The following is a 17,773-nucleotide window of genomic DNA, read 5'->3' as shown; positions in this document are numbered from 1 at the left end:
GGTTGTAGTAATGTTGTGTTGTTGTTTGGTATATGGTTGTAGTAATGTTGTGTTGTTGTTTGGTATATGGTTGTAGTAATGTTGTGTTGCTTGCATATGGGGCTCATAGGCAAACGGCTTGATGATAGTGTCTTAAATACAGTCACTTTGTAGATGGCTGTTTTTGTATATTGTACTTCAGTGTGTCCCATTTAAATTTAAAGATGCATTTTTAATATGTGCGAATTGCAACTGTTTGTTTTGTAGTCACTAGTAAGAAGAGACCATGTGGTATAGACGACTGCGCAGAAACAAGCTTATATAACTGGGGAAAAAGCCAACACATGTTCAGTTAGAAAATTTGGAAAATACTAGGAAGGGTAGGGAAGGAAGGAACAGTTTCCCAGCTGTCTGAGATTATCACGTTAGCTCTTTATAGTCTGGCTTCTTTTGCTTGCTTGCAAATTTTTTTGTTTTGTTTTGTTTTGATTGCGAGAAATAGGATTTTTATTTATTTTATGTAATGGTTTGTGTGCAATATATCCTGTTTTTCCTAGTGACTTTAAGAAAAGCATTTACCATGTCCCTTGGCATTTTTAATGGTTGTGTAGTATTTTGAAGTATTTACTTAACCATGAGACATAATCATAAAATAGCAGTAATTTGCCCTTAAGTTAGAAATTGGTTACTAAATTTTCAGCACAAGTAAATTTGATGCTTTGAAACTGGCAATAAAACTAAAATGATTTTGGTAATCTTTAGAGTTTTTAGTTAATGTTCTTGGGCATGTGTCTATTCCTATTCTGGAAAGAAAATCACAACCTTTGAGGAACTCTAGCTCTCCTTTTGGAAACTAGGCAAATTCTAAGTCATCTTAGTTCTATAGATAGGACAGTTCTAGTTAATAATTTTTCAAGTATACATTAGTCACTTACTGAACTGATTAGACTGTATTGCTAGTTGTAGCTTTTTTAATATTGACCATTGGTGGCATAGACTGAAGTTCAAAATATAGAGGTCATAGAATTTGATGAGAATCTTGAAAGAATGTGTCATTAAATTAATCCAGAGGCTTTCGTTAAGGATCAGATCCTTAGTTTGAGAGTGGGCTAAATGGTGGAACAGTGAAATGCGTCTGGAATTGGACAGTGTGGTCAGCATTGAGAAGCCTGTCCTCTCCACAACAAGTGTTACGAGCATAGCAGGCGCTCGGCGTATATTTGCTGACTAGCTGTTTAAGGAAAAAGACACTTGGAAGGACCCATTCTGTCTTTGTATATGGTCCTTTTTAGGGGAGCTTTGTGATCTTGAAATAATTTCCTAATTGTGCTTTTTAGTCAGTTTTATAATTCATCAGAAAGGATTATTATACGATAGTACATTTTGCTGGTAAGGGAGGAAGAAGGTTGAGTTGGTTTTCAGCCTTAAAATATGACGTTTAGGATCCCTGTATTTAAGTCCAGTGGGTGTGACTGCCTCTTTGAGGTCCGTTTTAAATGTAAAATGCTTTGCTAAGTATGTTGAGCAGCTTGGGGAAAACAAAAAGACCAATGGAAAGTAAGTACTGAGAATACGTGAAGGTGCTGAGGCGAGTGACTTGCACAGATGACGAGGGGATGATAGATAATGCCTGTGCTGGCTTTTGGGTGCTAAATTTTGTTGTTTTTTTGTCCTCCACAGTCAATGACAACACAAACAGCAGAGTGGTCCTTTGGTCCTTCTTTGAAGCTCTTGTTCTAGTTGCCATGACATTGGGACAGATCTACTACCTGAAGAGATTTTTCGAAGTCCGGAGGGTTGTTTAAAAAAGCCTTTTTCTCTGATGATCCCAAACTCATAACTCACTGTTTACCAAACATCTTGGTCACAATAATGTCATTAGTCTCTGTTTTTTTATTTTCTGAACTGTACATTTCACAGCTTATGTTACTTTGTGATTCATAGATATTGGGAGGGTTGGGGGGGATGACACCTTTTTAGGAAAATTGACATTTGATTGGCATAAGTTTTTATTTGAATTTTGCCTCCACTCTACAGGCTACTTTCAGAACTCAAACACTAGAATGAAATATAGAGTAATGTAGTCTTTCTTAGGCCTTTTGTTTTCATCATACAAAGCGGTTTGTTCAGGACATCAGCACAAAGCTTGACTGTACTTTACTAAAGTGACTGCACTTTTTGGATCTCTCATCCTGCAGTTCAAGTCAATTAAGATTAATTTTGTTGACTTCTTCAAAGAAACAGCAGTCTGATTTTTGACATTCTCTTCCCACTTGCACGGCAGAGCACTCTGACTTTGCAGTGTGTCTCCATGTTCGGTCACTTTGATATATTCTTTCTCTGCTTTTTGCTTTAAAGATAAGACTTGCCTAGATACACATTCTTCTTCTCCTTGTTTCTCCCCCGCCCCCCCCTTCTTAAACTTTTACATTGACCCTTAGGACTCAATCACCTCCATTGAAATTGCTCAATCACCTCCATTGAAATTGAGGCCGCAGCAGCTATTAACCAACCACTTTCTGGATTCTTCTGAACCTTATTAAAGCGGATCTCTGCAGGTCTCAGTGAACAGTAGCTCCTTTTTTTTTTTTTGCTTCTCCTGTGCTGGCATGCCCACGTTTTGCAATCTTGGCACGTAGGAAGTATAAACTCACGTATTTGGAAAGATCTGGATTTCTAATGCCAAAGGGTTAAATCCTCTTGGATTTCATCACGATGATATACAGCCACTATTTTATTTTTGATCAGTGGCATTTTGGGCCACTGTTTAATTAGGGTACTGAACGTTAGTGTCAGTTCTTGGGTTTTTGGTTTTGTCCCTCCTGGGTCTTTCATTTTTGGCACATGTGAATTTTGTTTTCTATAAAATGAAATGTGTTCTCTTGGTCTCTGATGATGGATTTAAAATTAAAGGAGCTTCTGGTTTTGGTGTGGGGGGGGGATCCAGGACTATGTTGTGAGAGATGGATATTAGTTACTTGTACTTTTTTTTTTTTTTTGGATCTTTGCAAGGGGAAAACTACAAGTAACGAGTTTTATATAATTAAATTTGTTACAGGTTTTCATGTTCAGGATAAACAATTTTTTCAACCTTGGGTGAAAATACTTGCAACAGCTTATTGATAGGTGATTGCATTTCACCTTCAGACAACTGTTGCATGCCAATCTTTCGTGTGTGTGAAAACACTTCAAAATGGAATTAACAGATGTAAATTTTAAATTGGTTATGTATCTAATATGCCCCAGGTTCAGTAAATAAACAATTATTTTTAAAAACAGTCTGTGTGTTTTGTGTTTTATATATTAATGTTGATCAATTCATATTTGTTAAATACTAGTTTTTTATATTTGAAATGAGACATGCCCATCTAGATAAACTTGATATTAAGAGAAATCTATTTTAGATTTTCCTGTATGATTTCTTTGATGAGTCAAATGTTAATGTAAGCATTCTCATTTGGAAAAAAGAAAAGTTTGGAAGTTTTATCTCTGTCTGTTGGATTTTGAATTTAGAGACCTGCGTTTAGAGAGATGTCATGATTTCCCTAAAGGCTTGGGTGGAGAAAGTGGTAGAACCAGAGATCTCTTTTTGAAATTCTTCCTCTGAAACTAAGGAGCCCACTAGTAATAAAAGAAACTACTCATGATTGAACACAAGTGTTCTGTTACAACGTTAAAGTGCGTTACAAGTTGTATCTCATTTATCTCTCAAAATGGCTCTTCCCTCATGTTCCATATCATCCTCGTAATGAGGAAACAGGCTTGTAAAGGGGCCCAAGATCAGGAGTCCACAAAACATACTGTTTCTGGATATTTGCTTTCAGAGCTGTCTGCAAGGCCCGTTTTATGAAACAGTGTCAGAAGTGTCCTGATGGTATGATCTGTTTCAGAGAAAATGCTTTAGAACTGGTGAAGTTTGAGACAATTGGAGCCAGTTCAATGGTACTTCCAGTTGCATTCATTCATTCCATAAATACTTGAGTGACCATGGCTTCCAGTTCAACACTGACCCCCATCACCCCTTCACCATACCACTTTCCTAAGAATTGACATTCTCAGTCAGAATCTACATTTTAACATATCCCTGTAAAGTCGATTCTGACCCATAGCGACCCTGTAGAGGGTTTCCAAAGAGCAGCTGGTGAGCTTGAACCACCAACCTTGAAGTTCAAACCACTTTACAGTCTGATGCATTAGCCCACAGAGCCACACCAGGACTCTTTAACGTTATCCCTAGGGGACTAAAATCGATTCTGACCCAGTCATCTAGGGTAGAAAGAACTTCTAAGGGGAGAGGAGTTGAACCTGAAGGAACCAGTTTGAAGCCCTGTGAGCAACTGCTATGTGCTGCGTTTGTGTTGCTAAGTGTTGAGTCGATTGCAACTCATAGCCACCCTGTACAGGTTTTCTGAGAAGCAACTGGTGGGTTTGAACCACTAACCTTGTGGTTTGAATTTCAGTGCTTCTGCTCCACACCAGGAGTTCGAGTCACTGGGATAAACAGAAGAATCCTGTGTCTTGGAATTTACCTTTTAGTTGGGCGAGATGAACGTAATGTGTTTATTAATATACTATTACAAGAGACGGACAATAAAACTGGGTAGGAGGTATGAAAGGAAAGGGAACGATCAATGAGAAGGTGATACTTGAAAAGTTCTGATGGATGTAAGGGTGCCTGCTATACACATAACGGGGAGATGAATCTTGTGAGCCCAGCACAAAACTGGTCACCGAGAGCATGAATGAATGAATGTATGGACAAATGAAAGGCCCAAGTCAGTGGAGAAGATGCTACTGTTTAGGACTCTTGACTCCGTAACTTCCTCGAAAATAAGCCAACATTAATTATATACCGGAGAGTGGATTCGTATCCTCTTTCACCTGTCTATTTAAAAAGTGAGAGTCTCGCTAGGGATGTGGGGGTGGTCCACATTCGGCTCACTCCAGCCAGCCCCCACTGTACTATGGCCCAGACGTATTGTGTGTGCTGCCACCTGCCTCCGATGGGAGGCGAAGTGGGAGAGACCCGGCAAAAGTCCTACCGCCGAATTCTCACTCGGTCTGGCAAGGCGCGGGTAGAAGAGTGTCTGCGAAGGGCCGGGATAAACTCCAGTCGCCCTCGCCGTCCCTGAAGTTTTCGACCCTGCTGCAGGCTTCCCACTACCATCCTTCCGTGAGGGCACCTTTTCGTCCTCCGGAACGTTGCCGCTCGAGCACTATTTCTGGCCGGCCCCGCAGGCAACCAGGAGCGGAAGTGCTCTCTGGTAACTGACCTGAGGCATCCGGGTGTCTGGGACGGCGGCGGCGGCGGTGGCGGTGGTGGCTGGAGGTGCGCACCATGGAGCACGTGACAGAAGGTTCCTGGGAGTCGCTGCCGGTGCCGCTGCACCCGCGGGTGCTTGGTGCGCTGCGGGAGCTGGGCTTCCCGTGCATGACGCCGGTGCAGGTACGCAGCGAGGTCCCAGTGGAAGGCTGGGGAAAGTGAGGGTGGTTGCTGGCCAGGTACCCGCTTCTTCGGATACAGCCAACAGGTGAAAAGACTAGGACCCCCGGCCAGGACTTTGCCAGTCTCAGGCTGCCGGCGCTCGGATGATGCGAAGCTGCTTAGTGGTCAGATAGGCGGAGGGGGACGCTGCCCTCTCTGAGGCTCGTGATCCTGACTCCGATGCTAGTCCTCCCACTTCTAGATTTGAGACATCGGGCAAATGTCCTTATCTACGAAGTGACCAAAATAATATTAGCTTCCTCTTAGGGATGCTGCGGGGATTAAATTGTTATTGAGTGCCGTCGAGTTGATTCTGACCCATAACAACCCTGTATAGGGTTTTCAAGGCTGAATATCTTTGCAGAAGCAGAATGCTCCATCCTTCTCCCCTGTGGGGGTTTAAAAGACCAATAAATGTTACCTTCTGGAGGCACCGTTGTCTAAGCTCTGGGCTGCTAGCAGCGAGGTTTGAGATTCGAATCCACCAGCAGTTCTGCGGGATAAAGATGAGGTTGAGGCTGTATCTTTTTTTTTTTTTTGAGGCTGTATGTTCTTGTAGTGATTTTACATTCAGGGAGACACTTAAGGAGCCCTGCTGTGTGGTCACTGCCTGCAGTGGGTGATGATTACTGTTAGGTGTGGGTTAAGTGAAGAATCCCGGCTCAGTGTATTAATTTCTTCAGTGAATAAATCTGAGGACCTACTGTTCATCAGGAGCCCTGGTGTAGTGCTTTAGGATCAGCACTGGACTCCAAACCACAGGGTCAGCATTTCAAATCACGAGCTGCACAGAAACTCTATGAAGGGTCGCTGTGAGTTGGAATCGACTTGTCGGCACACAACACAGAACAACAAAAGATATGCAGTTCCCATTCATGAACCTTACGGTCTAGTGCAGGGCAAAGAGAACAGGAGTACCGGAATAAGAGAATTTGGGGTGGTGATAAGTGATATGAAGAAACAAAAGTGAACTGATGTGAGAGATGGTAAAGAGGAGGTACAGGACAGTAAGGAAGGTGGGTGTTACAGGGAAGGCCACTCTGAGGAAGTGTCTTTGGGCCGGGATTTGCATGAGGCTGCTGGATGAATGGGGGCAGGTCGTTTCGGGGCCACTGACCTGGGCTTGGAAATAAGCTTTGCGGAACAGAAAGAAGGGCTTTGGGGCTGGCATTGAATGAGTAGCTTAAGTGATGAGGAAATCATGGCTAGGATTGTGCAGGGTCTTGTAGGAACTTAAGTTTTATTCTCAATGTCATGGAAAGCCATCAAAGCCTATTAGATGGGAAAGAGGACATTGGCTGTGTGTACAGAATGGTCTTGAGAGAGATAAGAAAAGCATCAGGGAGCTCAGTTTGAAGGCTGTTGTCAATGGTGAACCGTAACATGAACTCGGGCTTGACTGGAGGCAGTGGATATTGAAAAATTCTCATTCGAGATGGTTTTGTGATGGCAAGGGACTGGAGACAAACATTCAAAGAAGAATCTGGAGGTACCTTGAGGTGTCTGTTCTTAGCAGCCAGGTAGACGGTGGTTCCACTTTAGATATGAGAAAATTGGGAGGAATAGCAGACTTCAGAGGGAAAGTCAAGGGTCCTGTTCTGAAATGTTGCAACTGAGATGTCCTTAACCTCAGGAAAGGGGCAGAGGAAGCAGGCAGGCCTGGAGGTAAAAATTGGGAGTACTGTGTGCCTGGCCTTGGGGATGTAGCACAAACAAGATCAGCAAGTCTCAGTCTCAGAGTTCACAGTGTAGAGCTGTGCATTTCAGGGTAGTTAAATTCCTGGTTTCCTGGTGTGGTGCTGTGGGTTAATGCGTCAGACTGCAAAACAGTTTCAACTACAAGGTTGGCAGTTCAAGCTCACCAGCTGCTCCTTGGAAACCCTATACAGGGTCCCTATGGGTTGGAGTTGACTCGACGGCACTTCACAACAACAACTCCTACTCTGAAGGAGCTCTGGTAGCGTAGTGGTTATGAATTGGGCTGTTAATCTCAAGGTCAGCAGTTCGAAACTATCAGCTGTTCCGTGTGAGAAAGATGAGGCTTTCTGCTCCCATAAAGATATGCAGCCTCGGAAACCTTATACAGGGTTGCTATGATCGCTATGAGTCGGAACCAACTCCACGGTACATAACCATCACCACCAGTCCTGGTGTGGTGCTGTGGGTTAATGCGTCAGACTGCAAAGCCGTTTGAACTGCAAGGTTGGTGGTTCAAGCTCACCAGTTGCTCCTTGGAAACCTTATACAGGGTCACTATAGGTCGGAACCGACTCGATAGCACTTCACAACAGCCTCTACTCTAAGGAGCCTGGTGCCTCAGTGGTTAAAAGCACTGGGCTGCTAATCAGATGGTTGGGTGTTTGAACCCCATGCTGCCCCACGGGAGAAAGATGTGGCAGTCTGTTTCCATGAAGGTTATAGCCTTGGAAACCTATGGAGCCATTTGACTGTGCCCTTTAGGGTTGCTCCAAGTTGGCATTGTCTCACTGGTAGTGGGTTTTGGTTTTACTCCACAACTCAAAGTGTTTCCAGATATTAACAAGGGTCTCCAGGCCCACAAGAATCACCCTGGCTGAGCTTCCAGAGATTTTAGCCTCACTTGTGAGTTCATAAGGATCTCCAGTGGTGCAGTGGGTCAAGCATTAGACTGCTAAGTGCAGGGTCAGCAGTTCAAACCCACTAGCTGCTGTGCAGGACAAAGATGAAGCTGCTTGCTTTCTTGGAAACCCTAGTGAGCAGTTTTACTGTGTGCCAGAGGGTCCCTAGGAATCGTAATCGTCCTGGTGGCAACGGGCTTTTGGTTTTGTGGGTTCATGGCTTTCTGTCACCAGTTCTTTGTAATCTCTCTCTAGTCTGCGACCATCCCACTATTCATGAAGAACAAAGACGTCGCCGCAGAAGCAGTGAGTATCTGGTAGAAATGGGGCCTGTCTTTGTGTGTCTCCCCACCCCCCAAAAATGATCTTTGGGGAAAATCAGAGTCAAACTCTCTCCCCCTCTGTAGGTTACAGGTAGTGGCAAAACCCTTGCCTTTGTCATTCCCATCGTGGAAATTCTTCTGAGAAGAGAAGAAAAGTTAAAAAAAAGTCAGGTGAGTGTCTCCGAGGGATTTAGTGTCACTAACTCACCAGAGAGTTTGCAGTTGAGCAAGCAGCTGGTTGAAGACTTTGGGAGACAATGCGTGATATTGTCAGTTCTCGTGATTTGCAGTAATGATGTTCTGTGATCATGGATTAGTGAGTTGTTGTTGTTAGGTGCCGTCGAATCGCTTCCCATTCCCAGTGACTGCACACAGCAGCCGGAAACACTGCCAGGTTGTGCCCCATCCTCACAGTCGTTGGCGTGTTTGGACCCTTTGCTGCATCTATGTTATTGAGAATCTTCCTCTTTTTCACTGACCCTCTACTCTCCCAAGCATGATGTCCTTCTCTAGGGACCAGTCCCTCCTGATGGCATGTCCACAGTACCGGAGATGCAGTCTTGCCATTCTCGCTTCTAATGAGTATTCTGGTTGTACTGTTTCCAAGACAGATTTGTTCATTCTTCTGTCAGAATGAGTGAGTAGTAGGCCATTAACCAGGAGCCTTGTGGGCACAGTGGTTAAAGCACTCGGCTGTTAGCTAAAAGATAAGTAGTTTGAATCTGCCTGCCCTTTTGAAGGACAAAGGTTTGACAGTCTGCTTCCAGAAAGATGACAGGCTACGAAACTCCACAAGGCAGCTCTGCTCTGCTCATAGCATCGCTGTGAATTGGACTCCACTTGTCAGCAGTGGGTTTGGTTTGCATGGGCACAATTATTTCGGTGGCTATAATAGGGCTAGATTCCTGTGAGCCTCTGGTCCCCCAACCTTTTCTCAGCCAGTCACTGCATCAGCTTGTTTTGTGTGTTTTTACGTGTAATGACACCTTCATGAGTGTCTGTTGTTGATGCATTGACATTGGACACATGGCCCACAGTACTGTAAGTCACACGCAAACAGAGCTTCTCTGACTTAGTTCCTCTGTAAAGCACATCACAGCCTTCTTACAGTTAACTAAGCTAGACAGCACTTTAACACTCCACCTGGAGTTAAACAGTTCTAAACAGTGAAATCCACAAAAAGCTGAAACAAATGAAAAACCTGGCACTGAATAGCGGCAGGGAGTCCTGGTATGACGCTTGACCTTAAGATCGGTTTGAACCACAAGGTTGGTGATTCAAACTCAGCAGCTGCTCATCGGAAACCCTATCCAGGGTCACTATGAGTTGGGACCGACTCTATGGCACTTTACAGTAAATAGGGAAAGGGACACTTGCTTACAGCCCGAGCACTGACCCAGAAAGAGAGCAGCATCCTGCTCGCCTTCAGCTCACAACACCTCATAGTGTTCACAACTCCCAGCACATCTGAGGGATCGTGAAAGCATTGAGGGTCATGATTTCAGGGTCACAAGTACACGTTCTTGAGTAGGCACGTTTGCTAATATGCATCGCGTGAACGCTGAAGGTGGACTGTGGCTATCGTGACCGGCGCTGCTGTTTCAGTGGGGACTCTGTTCAGTGGCACAGGGTCGTTATAAGTCAGAACTGACTAGACAGCATTTGGCAACAACCGCTTGGTGGTCACCGTGACTGAGGAGGGCCAGGTGCGTGTTCAGCTCTGCAGGTAGGCCCTGCTCATTCTGCCCCTCTCTGCATACACAGGTTGGAGCCATAATCATCACACCCACACGGGAGCTGGCTGTTCAGATAGATGAGGTCCTGGCACACTTCACAAAGCCCTTCCCTCAGTTTAGGTAAGTGGGGTGCCGTGTCCTGGTTCACCGCAGGTGGTTCCTGTATTTGATTTGCTCACAGACCTTTTTGTCTTGTTCAGCCAGATCCTGTGGATTGGAGGCAGGAACCCTGGAGAAGATGTCGAGAGGTTCAAGGCCCAGGGGTACGTGTGGTGGCTTCTGCTCATGTCTGTGTGCTCTTGGCATCAAGTCGGTTCCTACTGTAGCGAACCTATAGGTCAGAGTAGAACTGGTCTGTCCAGTTTATGAGACTGTGAGGGACTCTGGGTATGGCTCCGTGCTCTTCCCTGGTGGACTGTGTGGACCCTAAAGTCTGACAGACTCACGGCAGCTGGTGTCAGCAGATGCAGCCATGGAGACTAGGTACGAGAATGGATTAGGCGCCAGTGAAATGTTACCTATGGAAAATGGGGTGAGATTTGGACCAGAGTTTGAGATCATGCAGCCTAGAACTGAAGTCTGTATTCTCAACCCTTGAATTTTCTACCCTGCTGTACTTTTGGGGGTCCTTCTCTTAACTGTGATGTTGATGATTTTGGGGGGCATATGCCCACTCTCGAGCTCTCCAGAGAGCAGTGATGTGAACTTTCTGTCTGAAGGGGAAACATTGTTGTGGCAACTCCAGGCCGCTTGGAGGACATGTTCCGGAGGAAGGCTGATGGGCTGGATTTGGCCAGTTGTGTGAAAGCCCTGGATGTCCTCGTGCTGGATGAAGCCGACCGACTTTTGGACATGGGATTTGAGGCAAGGTACTCGATTTTCATTGGCTCTCATTGGCTGTGAGGTGGATGCTGGTACCGGCGAGAGAAGAAAGCAAAATTGAATTCCTTCATGACTTTGCGACTCAGTGGTTCTCTTCTTAACATGTTTTAGAAGCAGTAATGCATGTGTATGATAAAAAAAACCACAAAACCACATACGACTCCCAGCTCCCTTCTGCAGAAGAAGGTTTTTTTTTTTTTTTTAAGTGAGTTCTCTTTTTGATATTTTATTATATTTTTGATGGAAGTGTACACAGAAAACCAGGTTCCCATTCAGCCGTAGTACAATCAGTGTCCAGTGACATTGGTCCCGTGTGTCACAGGTGCCTGCTGTCTCATTAGCCCCTCCCCTGGTCACTTCCTCTCCCCGCCTTCCCTGCCCAGCCTTCTCCCCCTTGCGTTCCAATAGCCTGGCCATTGGGTCTCTCACGGTGGATTTGCTCTGAGTGTTCTAAGTCTCTGACTTACCCTGCTGTTAGTTAGAAGGTGACTTCCAGGTTAAGGAGTTTATCAGGACAATTTTCTCAGGATGTTCTGTAATCTTCTAGGGCCCTGTAAGTGTGGGCTCTTTGGAAATTTGAAGCCTTCAAAAATAGTTTATTGTTGATACTTTTAAAGATGTTTTGTATAACAAGAACATTGATTACTTGCACTCATAGGTAGTTATGTTACTATGTAATTTTCTAAAACAGATGTTTTTCAGGGCCTTCACATCGGTTCTGACTCACAGTAACCTTGTATCGGGTTTTCGAGGAGCAGCTGTTGAGTTTGAACTGCGAACCTTGCAGTTCAAACGGACCTTGTGGTCAAGCACTTACCCTTCAGCGCCACACCAGGGCTCCATACAACAGAGAGCAGTGTGGTATCTAAACTGTGTGATGCCTTGTTTAGTCACTTAATGCTTTTTGAGGGTGACCCTTTGTTAGGGTCATGACCCTACCTGAGTTTGGGGGGACTGGACAGTGAGTGCTCTCTGCTGTGAATGTCACATTTCTTATTTAGCCAATTCTCAGCTTGTGGAGACAAGAGTGTTTCAGTCCTTTTCTGTCCATACATTGTGACCATTATTTTCAATTTACTCTGTGTACATGCTTAAGGATTTCTGTGTAGTAAGTGTCCACAAATGGAATTTCTGGAGGGCCCAAAGGCATGTGCTTTTGTCATTTTACAATTGTCACTTTATCCTCCAAAGGTGTGCCTGTTCATACTCCTGTCCACAGCATACCTGTCTTCACATGACTTTGGCTTATGCTATTTTATATTTCTAATTGTTCCCTAAGTGCAGTGGGAGCTCTGATAGCGTAGTGGTTACGAATCGGGCTGAGAACCACAAGGTCAGCAGTTTGAAACTACCAGCTGCTCTGTGGGAGAAAGATGAGGCTTTCTGCTCCCGTAAAGATTTACAGCCTCGGAAACCCTGTACAGGGTCGCTATGGGTCAGAACCGACTCGATGGCACTTAACAACAACAACAATATATTATATTTCTGATCGTCCCCTAAGTGCAATGGGTTAATGAATTTATCCTTTATCTTTAAGATTCTTAAAATGCATTTTCCTCCATGGATTCTTAAAAGCTCCATAGAAAAATATAATGACTTTAAGAAATGATCCACGCATCTTACAGTTCAGCCATTTAAAGTGGACAATTTAGTGGCTTCAGTCTCTGAAAGTTTGCTCTGACTTTGACCCTGCTGTTTGAGTTTACCCTGTTCCAGTCAAAATCAAACCCAACCCGTTGCTGACAGGTTGGTTCTGACTCACAGGGACCCCATAGGGCACAGTAGAGCTGTCGGGTTTCCAAGCAGACGGCTCAGTCTTTCTCCCACAGAGTGACTGCTGGGTTGGAACCAATGACTTTTTAGTTAGCAGCTGAGTACTCCTCCCTGTGCCATGAGTGTTCCTCCCAATATATTACAAAGTGTAATTATATGATTATTTTGTAAGCACTCAACCTCAGAGGTAGTATGAGCACAAGGTTGGTGGTTCAAACACACTAGCTGCTCTTTGGAAACCCTATACAAGGTCGCTGTGCGTTGGAACTGACTCGACAGTACTTAACAGCAATAAAGAAGAAAACAAAAACTGCTTGTAATCCCACATATCATTAATGTCTGCTGTAAATGTGTAGTGTCATAAGAGGCAGTGGTAGAATTCTTGCCTTCCATTCAAGAGAGTCTCCCATCTGTTAGCAGAGGCCTGGGTTTTGCTGTGAAGCTAAACAGTCTCCATCAGAGCTTCCAGACTAATGTAGACTATGAAGAAAGGGCTGGCGGTGGGGTCATGGTGGTCTCATCCCAGCCTATCGTGGGAGAAGGCAGGGTTTCCCTCTGTTGTAATTGCTTGCTGGGTGGCCAGCGTGACTCGATGGCAGCTCACTGCCTGCTGCTGCCGTCAGCTGAGGGTTCAACTGGCGCCTCCTCTTCCAGTATCAACACCATTCTGGAGTTTTTGCCGAAGCAGAGAAGAACAGGCCTCTTCTCGGCTACTCAGACGCAGGAAGTGGAGAACCTGGTGCGAGCAGGCCTCCGGAACCCCGTCCGCATCTCAGTGAAGGAGAAGGGTGTAGCGGCCAGCAGCACCCAGAAAACTCCCTCCCGTCTCCAGAACTACTACATGGTGAGCACCAGGAATCCCTTCGTGGAGGTTCCTGCCCTGAGGGAATTCGGTCATGTGCTAGGGACCTGTGTTTTGGGAAAGTCTCTCTATGAAGTGCTTCCCTGTGGCCTGTTTTCAGATGCAGCTGGGGGCGGAGCCAGGACAAATGGCAGGGATGGTCCACCTTGTTGAGTGAGTGAATATGAAGTTAATATGGGCACATAGGGTGGCTTTTCTGCATGGTCTTCTGGCCCCACGTTATCTAATGTTAGCACACAGACACTGGTGCTGCTGGGTACAAGCCCCAGCATGTGTTTCATCCTGAATCACAGAGGGCAGGGCTGGACGTGCAGGTGAAACAGCCTCAGAGAGAGAGTCACTGGAAAGGTGACCATGTCAGAGGAAAGCATTCTGCTCTCTGACTCAGCTGTTGTGTCATTGGATCCGCGTCGGGGAACTGCTGATGTCCTAGCGGGAAGCGCTATTGCGTTGTTCTGACTCAGAGCGGCCCTGTAAGAGTAGATAGAAGGAGATCACAAGGCTTTTTCTCCTCCAGAGCCTAGAGCAAGCAGCTGAGTGCTTACCTATGGTGCCACCGGGGTTCAGCAAAAAGAACGGAAGGAGGCTTTATAGATGTCTCCACACAGGCAGTGGAAAGGCCCTTGGGAATTTTGTTAGTGGCGTTGTTGTTGTTAAGTGCTGTCTAGTCGGTTCCAGCTCTTGGGAATCCTGTGTAGGGTTACTGAGGAGCGGCTACAGAGTTTGAACTGCTGACCTTGTAGTTCAAACTGACCTTTCGGTCCCGTGCATTATCCCACAGCGCCACACCAGGAAATTACACTTCTTAAAATTGAAGGCTGAAATTGAAATTTGCTGGTGGGATTATTGTCAATATGCATGTTTAATTTTATTCCTTTTCCTTTTCTTTCATAGGTTTGTAAGGCAGATGAGAAATTTAATCAGCTGGTACATTTTCTAAGGAATCGTAAGCAGGAAAAACACCTGGTCTTTTTCAGGTAAGACCTCTGTCCTTGGGGAGGAGAGGCAGGCCTCAGGAAGATGCACGCCTTTGACCTTTCAGTTCTCTCAGAGTGGTTCTGTGGGTTCAGAATGCTTTTGGCTGCAGATAACAGAAAGGTCAACCTCTAAGCTTAAGCTCCTTCAGTTACTGCCCCATTGACTTGGACTCATGGCGCCCCCATGTGTGGCAGAATAAAACTGCACTCCAGAGGGTCTCCGCGACTAGATTTTCACAAATGGGTTGCCAGGCCTGAGGCATCTCAGTAGACCTGAACTTCCAGCCTTTCGGTTAGCAGCCACCTTGTTAACTGTTTAAACAGGAGGGGGTTTCTTCCCCTGGTAAAGCTTAGACGTAGGTACTCCCCGGCATTGGTAATGGCCCAGTGTTTGCTGTGAGCTTCTTGGCCAAGGCACCTTGTACACAGCCACCCCATTGTCAGTGGAGGGTCATGTGTCCCTGTGGTGTTGAGCAGGTTTCAGCAAAGCTTCCAGACACAGGCTAGGAGGAAATTACTGGTGATCCACTTCTGAAAATCAGCCTTATAATACAACCCTGCGGCTCACAATGGTCTGATCCCATTGGGCAGGGGATTGCCTTGAGTCGGGCCAATGCCTTAGTCTTCAACACCACCCTCCATGAACGTACTTCAACATGCTTTCTGGGCACGGAGGACCTACGTGTCCAGTGCCCCTAAAGCCCTGGCGCCCCCACAGCACCTGCGCTTGTGTGGAGTACTACGGGAAGGCTCTGGAGGCCCTGGTGAAAAGCGTGGCTATCATGTGCATTCATGGGAAGATGAAGTACAAGCGCAACAAGATCTTCATGGAGTTCCGCAAACTGCAAAGGTGAGTCACCCACACTCCCAGTAACCCTGAACGCCCTGTGGTTTCCCGCTGCCTCGTCTCCCTTTGCAGATGCCATTCTCCCTGCCTGGGACCCTCTTCCCTAATCAGATGATCTCACATCTCCTGATAGAAACACCCAGAACCTCCATTCCTCTGTCCTTTCACTTGGTTGGAATTCATTCTATAGTTGGTGGAACGTTTCTGCTGGATCTCCTGGGTCGGGCCCAGTGGGGGATCTGAGTCCTGGGTGACATGTGCATAAATGGAGCGGATTAGTGTAGTGGGGAAGGACACTTTCTGCAGATTACCAGACTGTTGGCCATAGAAATTACTATTACCTCTTTCTCGTAATCACTGACCAGTGGCTGCAGTAAAGTACGGTCTTGGACAAAGTGAGAGTTCACTGTTTGTATAACTCCCACCATCTGAAAAGAAGGAAATTAAACCCGCTGTGTCGAGGCAACTTTGACTTACAGCAACCGTACAGAAGAGAGTAGGTTTCCAAGGCTGTCTGTCTGTACGGAAGCAGATGGCCACATCCTTCTCTGGGAAACTAACTGGTGGATTCAGACCACTGACCTTTCGGTTAGCAGCTGAGCTCTGTAAGCACAGTGCCAGCAGGTCACTTCTACCTCAGTCACGGAGCGAAAACTCGTTGTTTTAAAGTGACTGCAAAGGATTACACCTCACTGTGTTTTCATTTTTTAACTTTTTGTGTGTGCATTGAGTGAAGGTTTACAGAGCAGATCATCACTGTCACTTTTACATTCAATAAATCAGAATACTTGCTTCATTATAATGATTGCAATCCATGCCATGTGCCAACAGTTAACACTGTTTATCTCCATTCACTTTAACTCTTGGACTCCTCCCTGCCTCCCGCTACCTTCATCTTTCCTCTGCTAACCTCCCTCTTGTTGTACACTGCCTTTGCTGTCACCCATGTTAACAAGTGTCAATTTCCCCATAACCATCATAGAATTGGTTCTTTTATTTATTTAATTTTTAAAAAAACTGCTTATTGTGAATTGAGTGAAGGTTTACAGAGAGGATCTTCAAACTCATTAATTCGGACTTCATTGCTTCAAATCTCTTCCTTTACCTTTCTAATATACTATTTCTGAAATCTTAGCATGAATATTTTTGGATTTCTACTTGCAGGTTTTATATTTCAAATTGTGCATTTGTTTTGTCTGTTCTTGTAATATTTTCCTAAATTCTTCTGAAGTCTTATCTGTGTTTTCCTTGCCCTCAAACTTTCTGTCAATCCTTTGAAGGTATATAAATATTATTCTTTTGAATTCTTTTTCAGTTCACTCCATTACCTTTTCTTCCTCAGAAATGTTCTCTGGCTCTGTATGTTGCTCATTTATTTGAGCTGTTTTCTTCTTGTTTCTTTGTATGGGCTAAAATTGTCTGTTGTCTCCAGGGCATTGTGGGGTTGTTTTTTTAATTATGCAAAGTGGTTTTATTGTTAAAAGAGTATATCTTTAAAAAAAATTTAATGGTGTTTAATTTTTTTTTTTTTTTTTTAAAGCTTTTATTGTGCATCGAGTGATAGTTTACATGGGAGAACATCAATTTTGCACTCATCCTGTCGTATTTTATTTCATTGCAATGATAATAATCCCCTCCATGTATCACCATTTAACAATATTTGCTTCTATTCTCTCTCTTTTTTTTTTTTTTTTGATGTACACAAAAACACTCAGGAATATATAATCATTTAAACAACCCAAGGGCACCTTCTATAAGCCTGCCCCCTGGCCACCAGCCAATAGTCTTTCAGTTTCCATGAGTCTAGAGTCCTCAGCTGCTCCCTCTCTCCATGTCCTCATCTCTGCCTCCATCTCTGATGTCGCTGCTTCCCTGGATATGGTCCTACATTCCACTTGTGCTCTTCTTCTTTGATGGTCCTCGGGTCTTCTGTTTCTGGACCGTAAGATTAACTTCTCCCTTTTTATTACAAAATGTCTGTCTTTACAATTGTGACAATCTCAATTAGTCATGATATGGGGTTGTTTTTAATTAAGAATTTATTTCTGTGTGTTCTTAGGTCTCACAAGCTGTTTCCTATGGGTGTAATAAGAGGATGGAAGCGTGTACACTGTTCTCACTGGCAGTTCATACACCTCAGTTTAGAGTGTATTTTGCTGGTATTGTCTGCTCTCTCGTTGATCATGTGGTATTGGCTTTTGCCCAGCAGGTGGTGCTGCAAAGGGTATAGTTGTGGCTGGGCTGAATGGGCCTGGCTGCTATCTCCGATTGGGAAGGAAAAGAGAAAGCCCCTTTACATACATACACATGCA

At 44.8% G+C, this 17,773-nt stretch overlaps 2 protein-coding genes across 2 annotated transcripts in view; both read left to right on the top strand.

The window, feature by feature from the left end:
• The window catches only part of TMED2 (transmembrane emp24 domain trafficking protein 2), a 9,238-nt gene extending 7,307 nt beyond the window's left edge, over window positions 1–1,931 (top strand). Inside the window, exon 4 of the mRNA XM_006865369.1 lies at window positions 1,660–1,931. Within this exon, the coding sequence (XP_006865431.1) occupies window positions 1,660–1,784 (125 nt within the window). The 3' untranslated portion in view covers window positions 1,785–1,931. The remainder of the gene's footprint in view (window positions 1–1,659) is intronic.
• A 3,381-nt stretch (window positions 1,932–5,312) lies between these two features.
• The window catches only part of DDX55 (DEAD (Asp-Glu-Ala-Asp) box polypeptide 55), an 18,800-nt gene continuing 6,339 nt past the window's right edge, over window positions 5,313–17,773 (top strand). The window contains exons 1-9 of the mRNA XM_006865368.1: window positions 5,313–5,425; window positions 8,317–8,367; window positions 8,469–8,555; window positions 10,149–10,240; window positions 10,321–10,383; window positions 10,840–10,989; window positions 13,430–13,619; window positions 14,532–14,614; window positions 15,333–15,464. Of these exons, the coding sequence (XP_006865430.1) occupies window positions 5,318–5,425; window positions 8,317–8,367; window positions 8,469–8,555; window positions 10,149–10,240; window positions 10,321–10,383; window positions 10,840–10,989; window positions 13,430–13,619; window positions 14,532–14,614; window positions 15,333–15,464 (956 nt within the window). The 5' untranslated portion in view covers window positions 5,313–5,317. The remainder of the gene's footprint in view (window positions 5,426–8,316; window positions 8,368–8,468; window positions 8,556–10,148; window positions 10,241–10,320; window positions 10,384–10,839; window positions 10,990–13,429; window positions 13,620–14,531; window positions 14,615–15,332; window positions 15,465–17,773) is intronic.

The sequence above is a fragment of the Chrysochloris asiatica genome, unplaced genomic scaffold (assembly GCF_000296735.1).
Source record: "Chrysochloris asiatica unplaced genomic scaffold, ChrAsi1.0 scaffold00078, whole genome shotgun sequence".
NCBI lineage: Eukaryota > Metazoa > Chordata > Mammalia > Afrosoricida > Chrysochloridae > Chrysochloris > Chrysochloris asiatica.
Note: the sequence above shows the minus strand (reverse complement) of the source record. Positions and strands in the feature narration are given on the sequence as shown.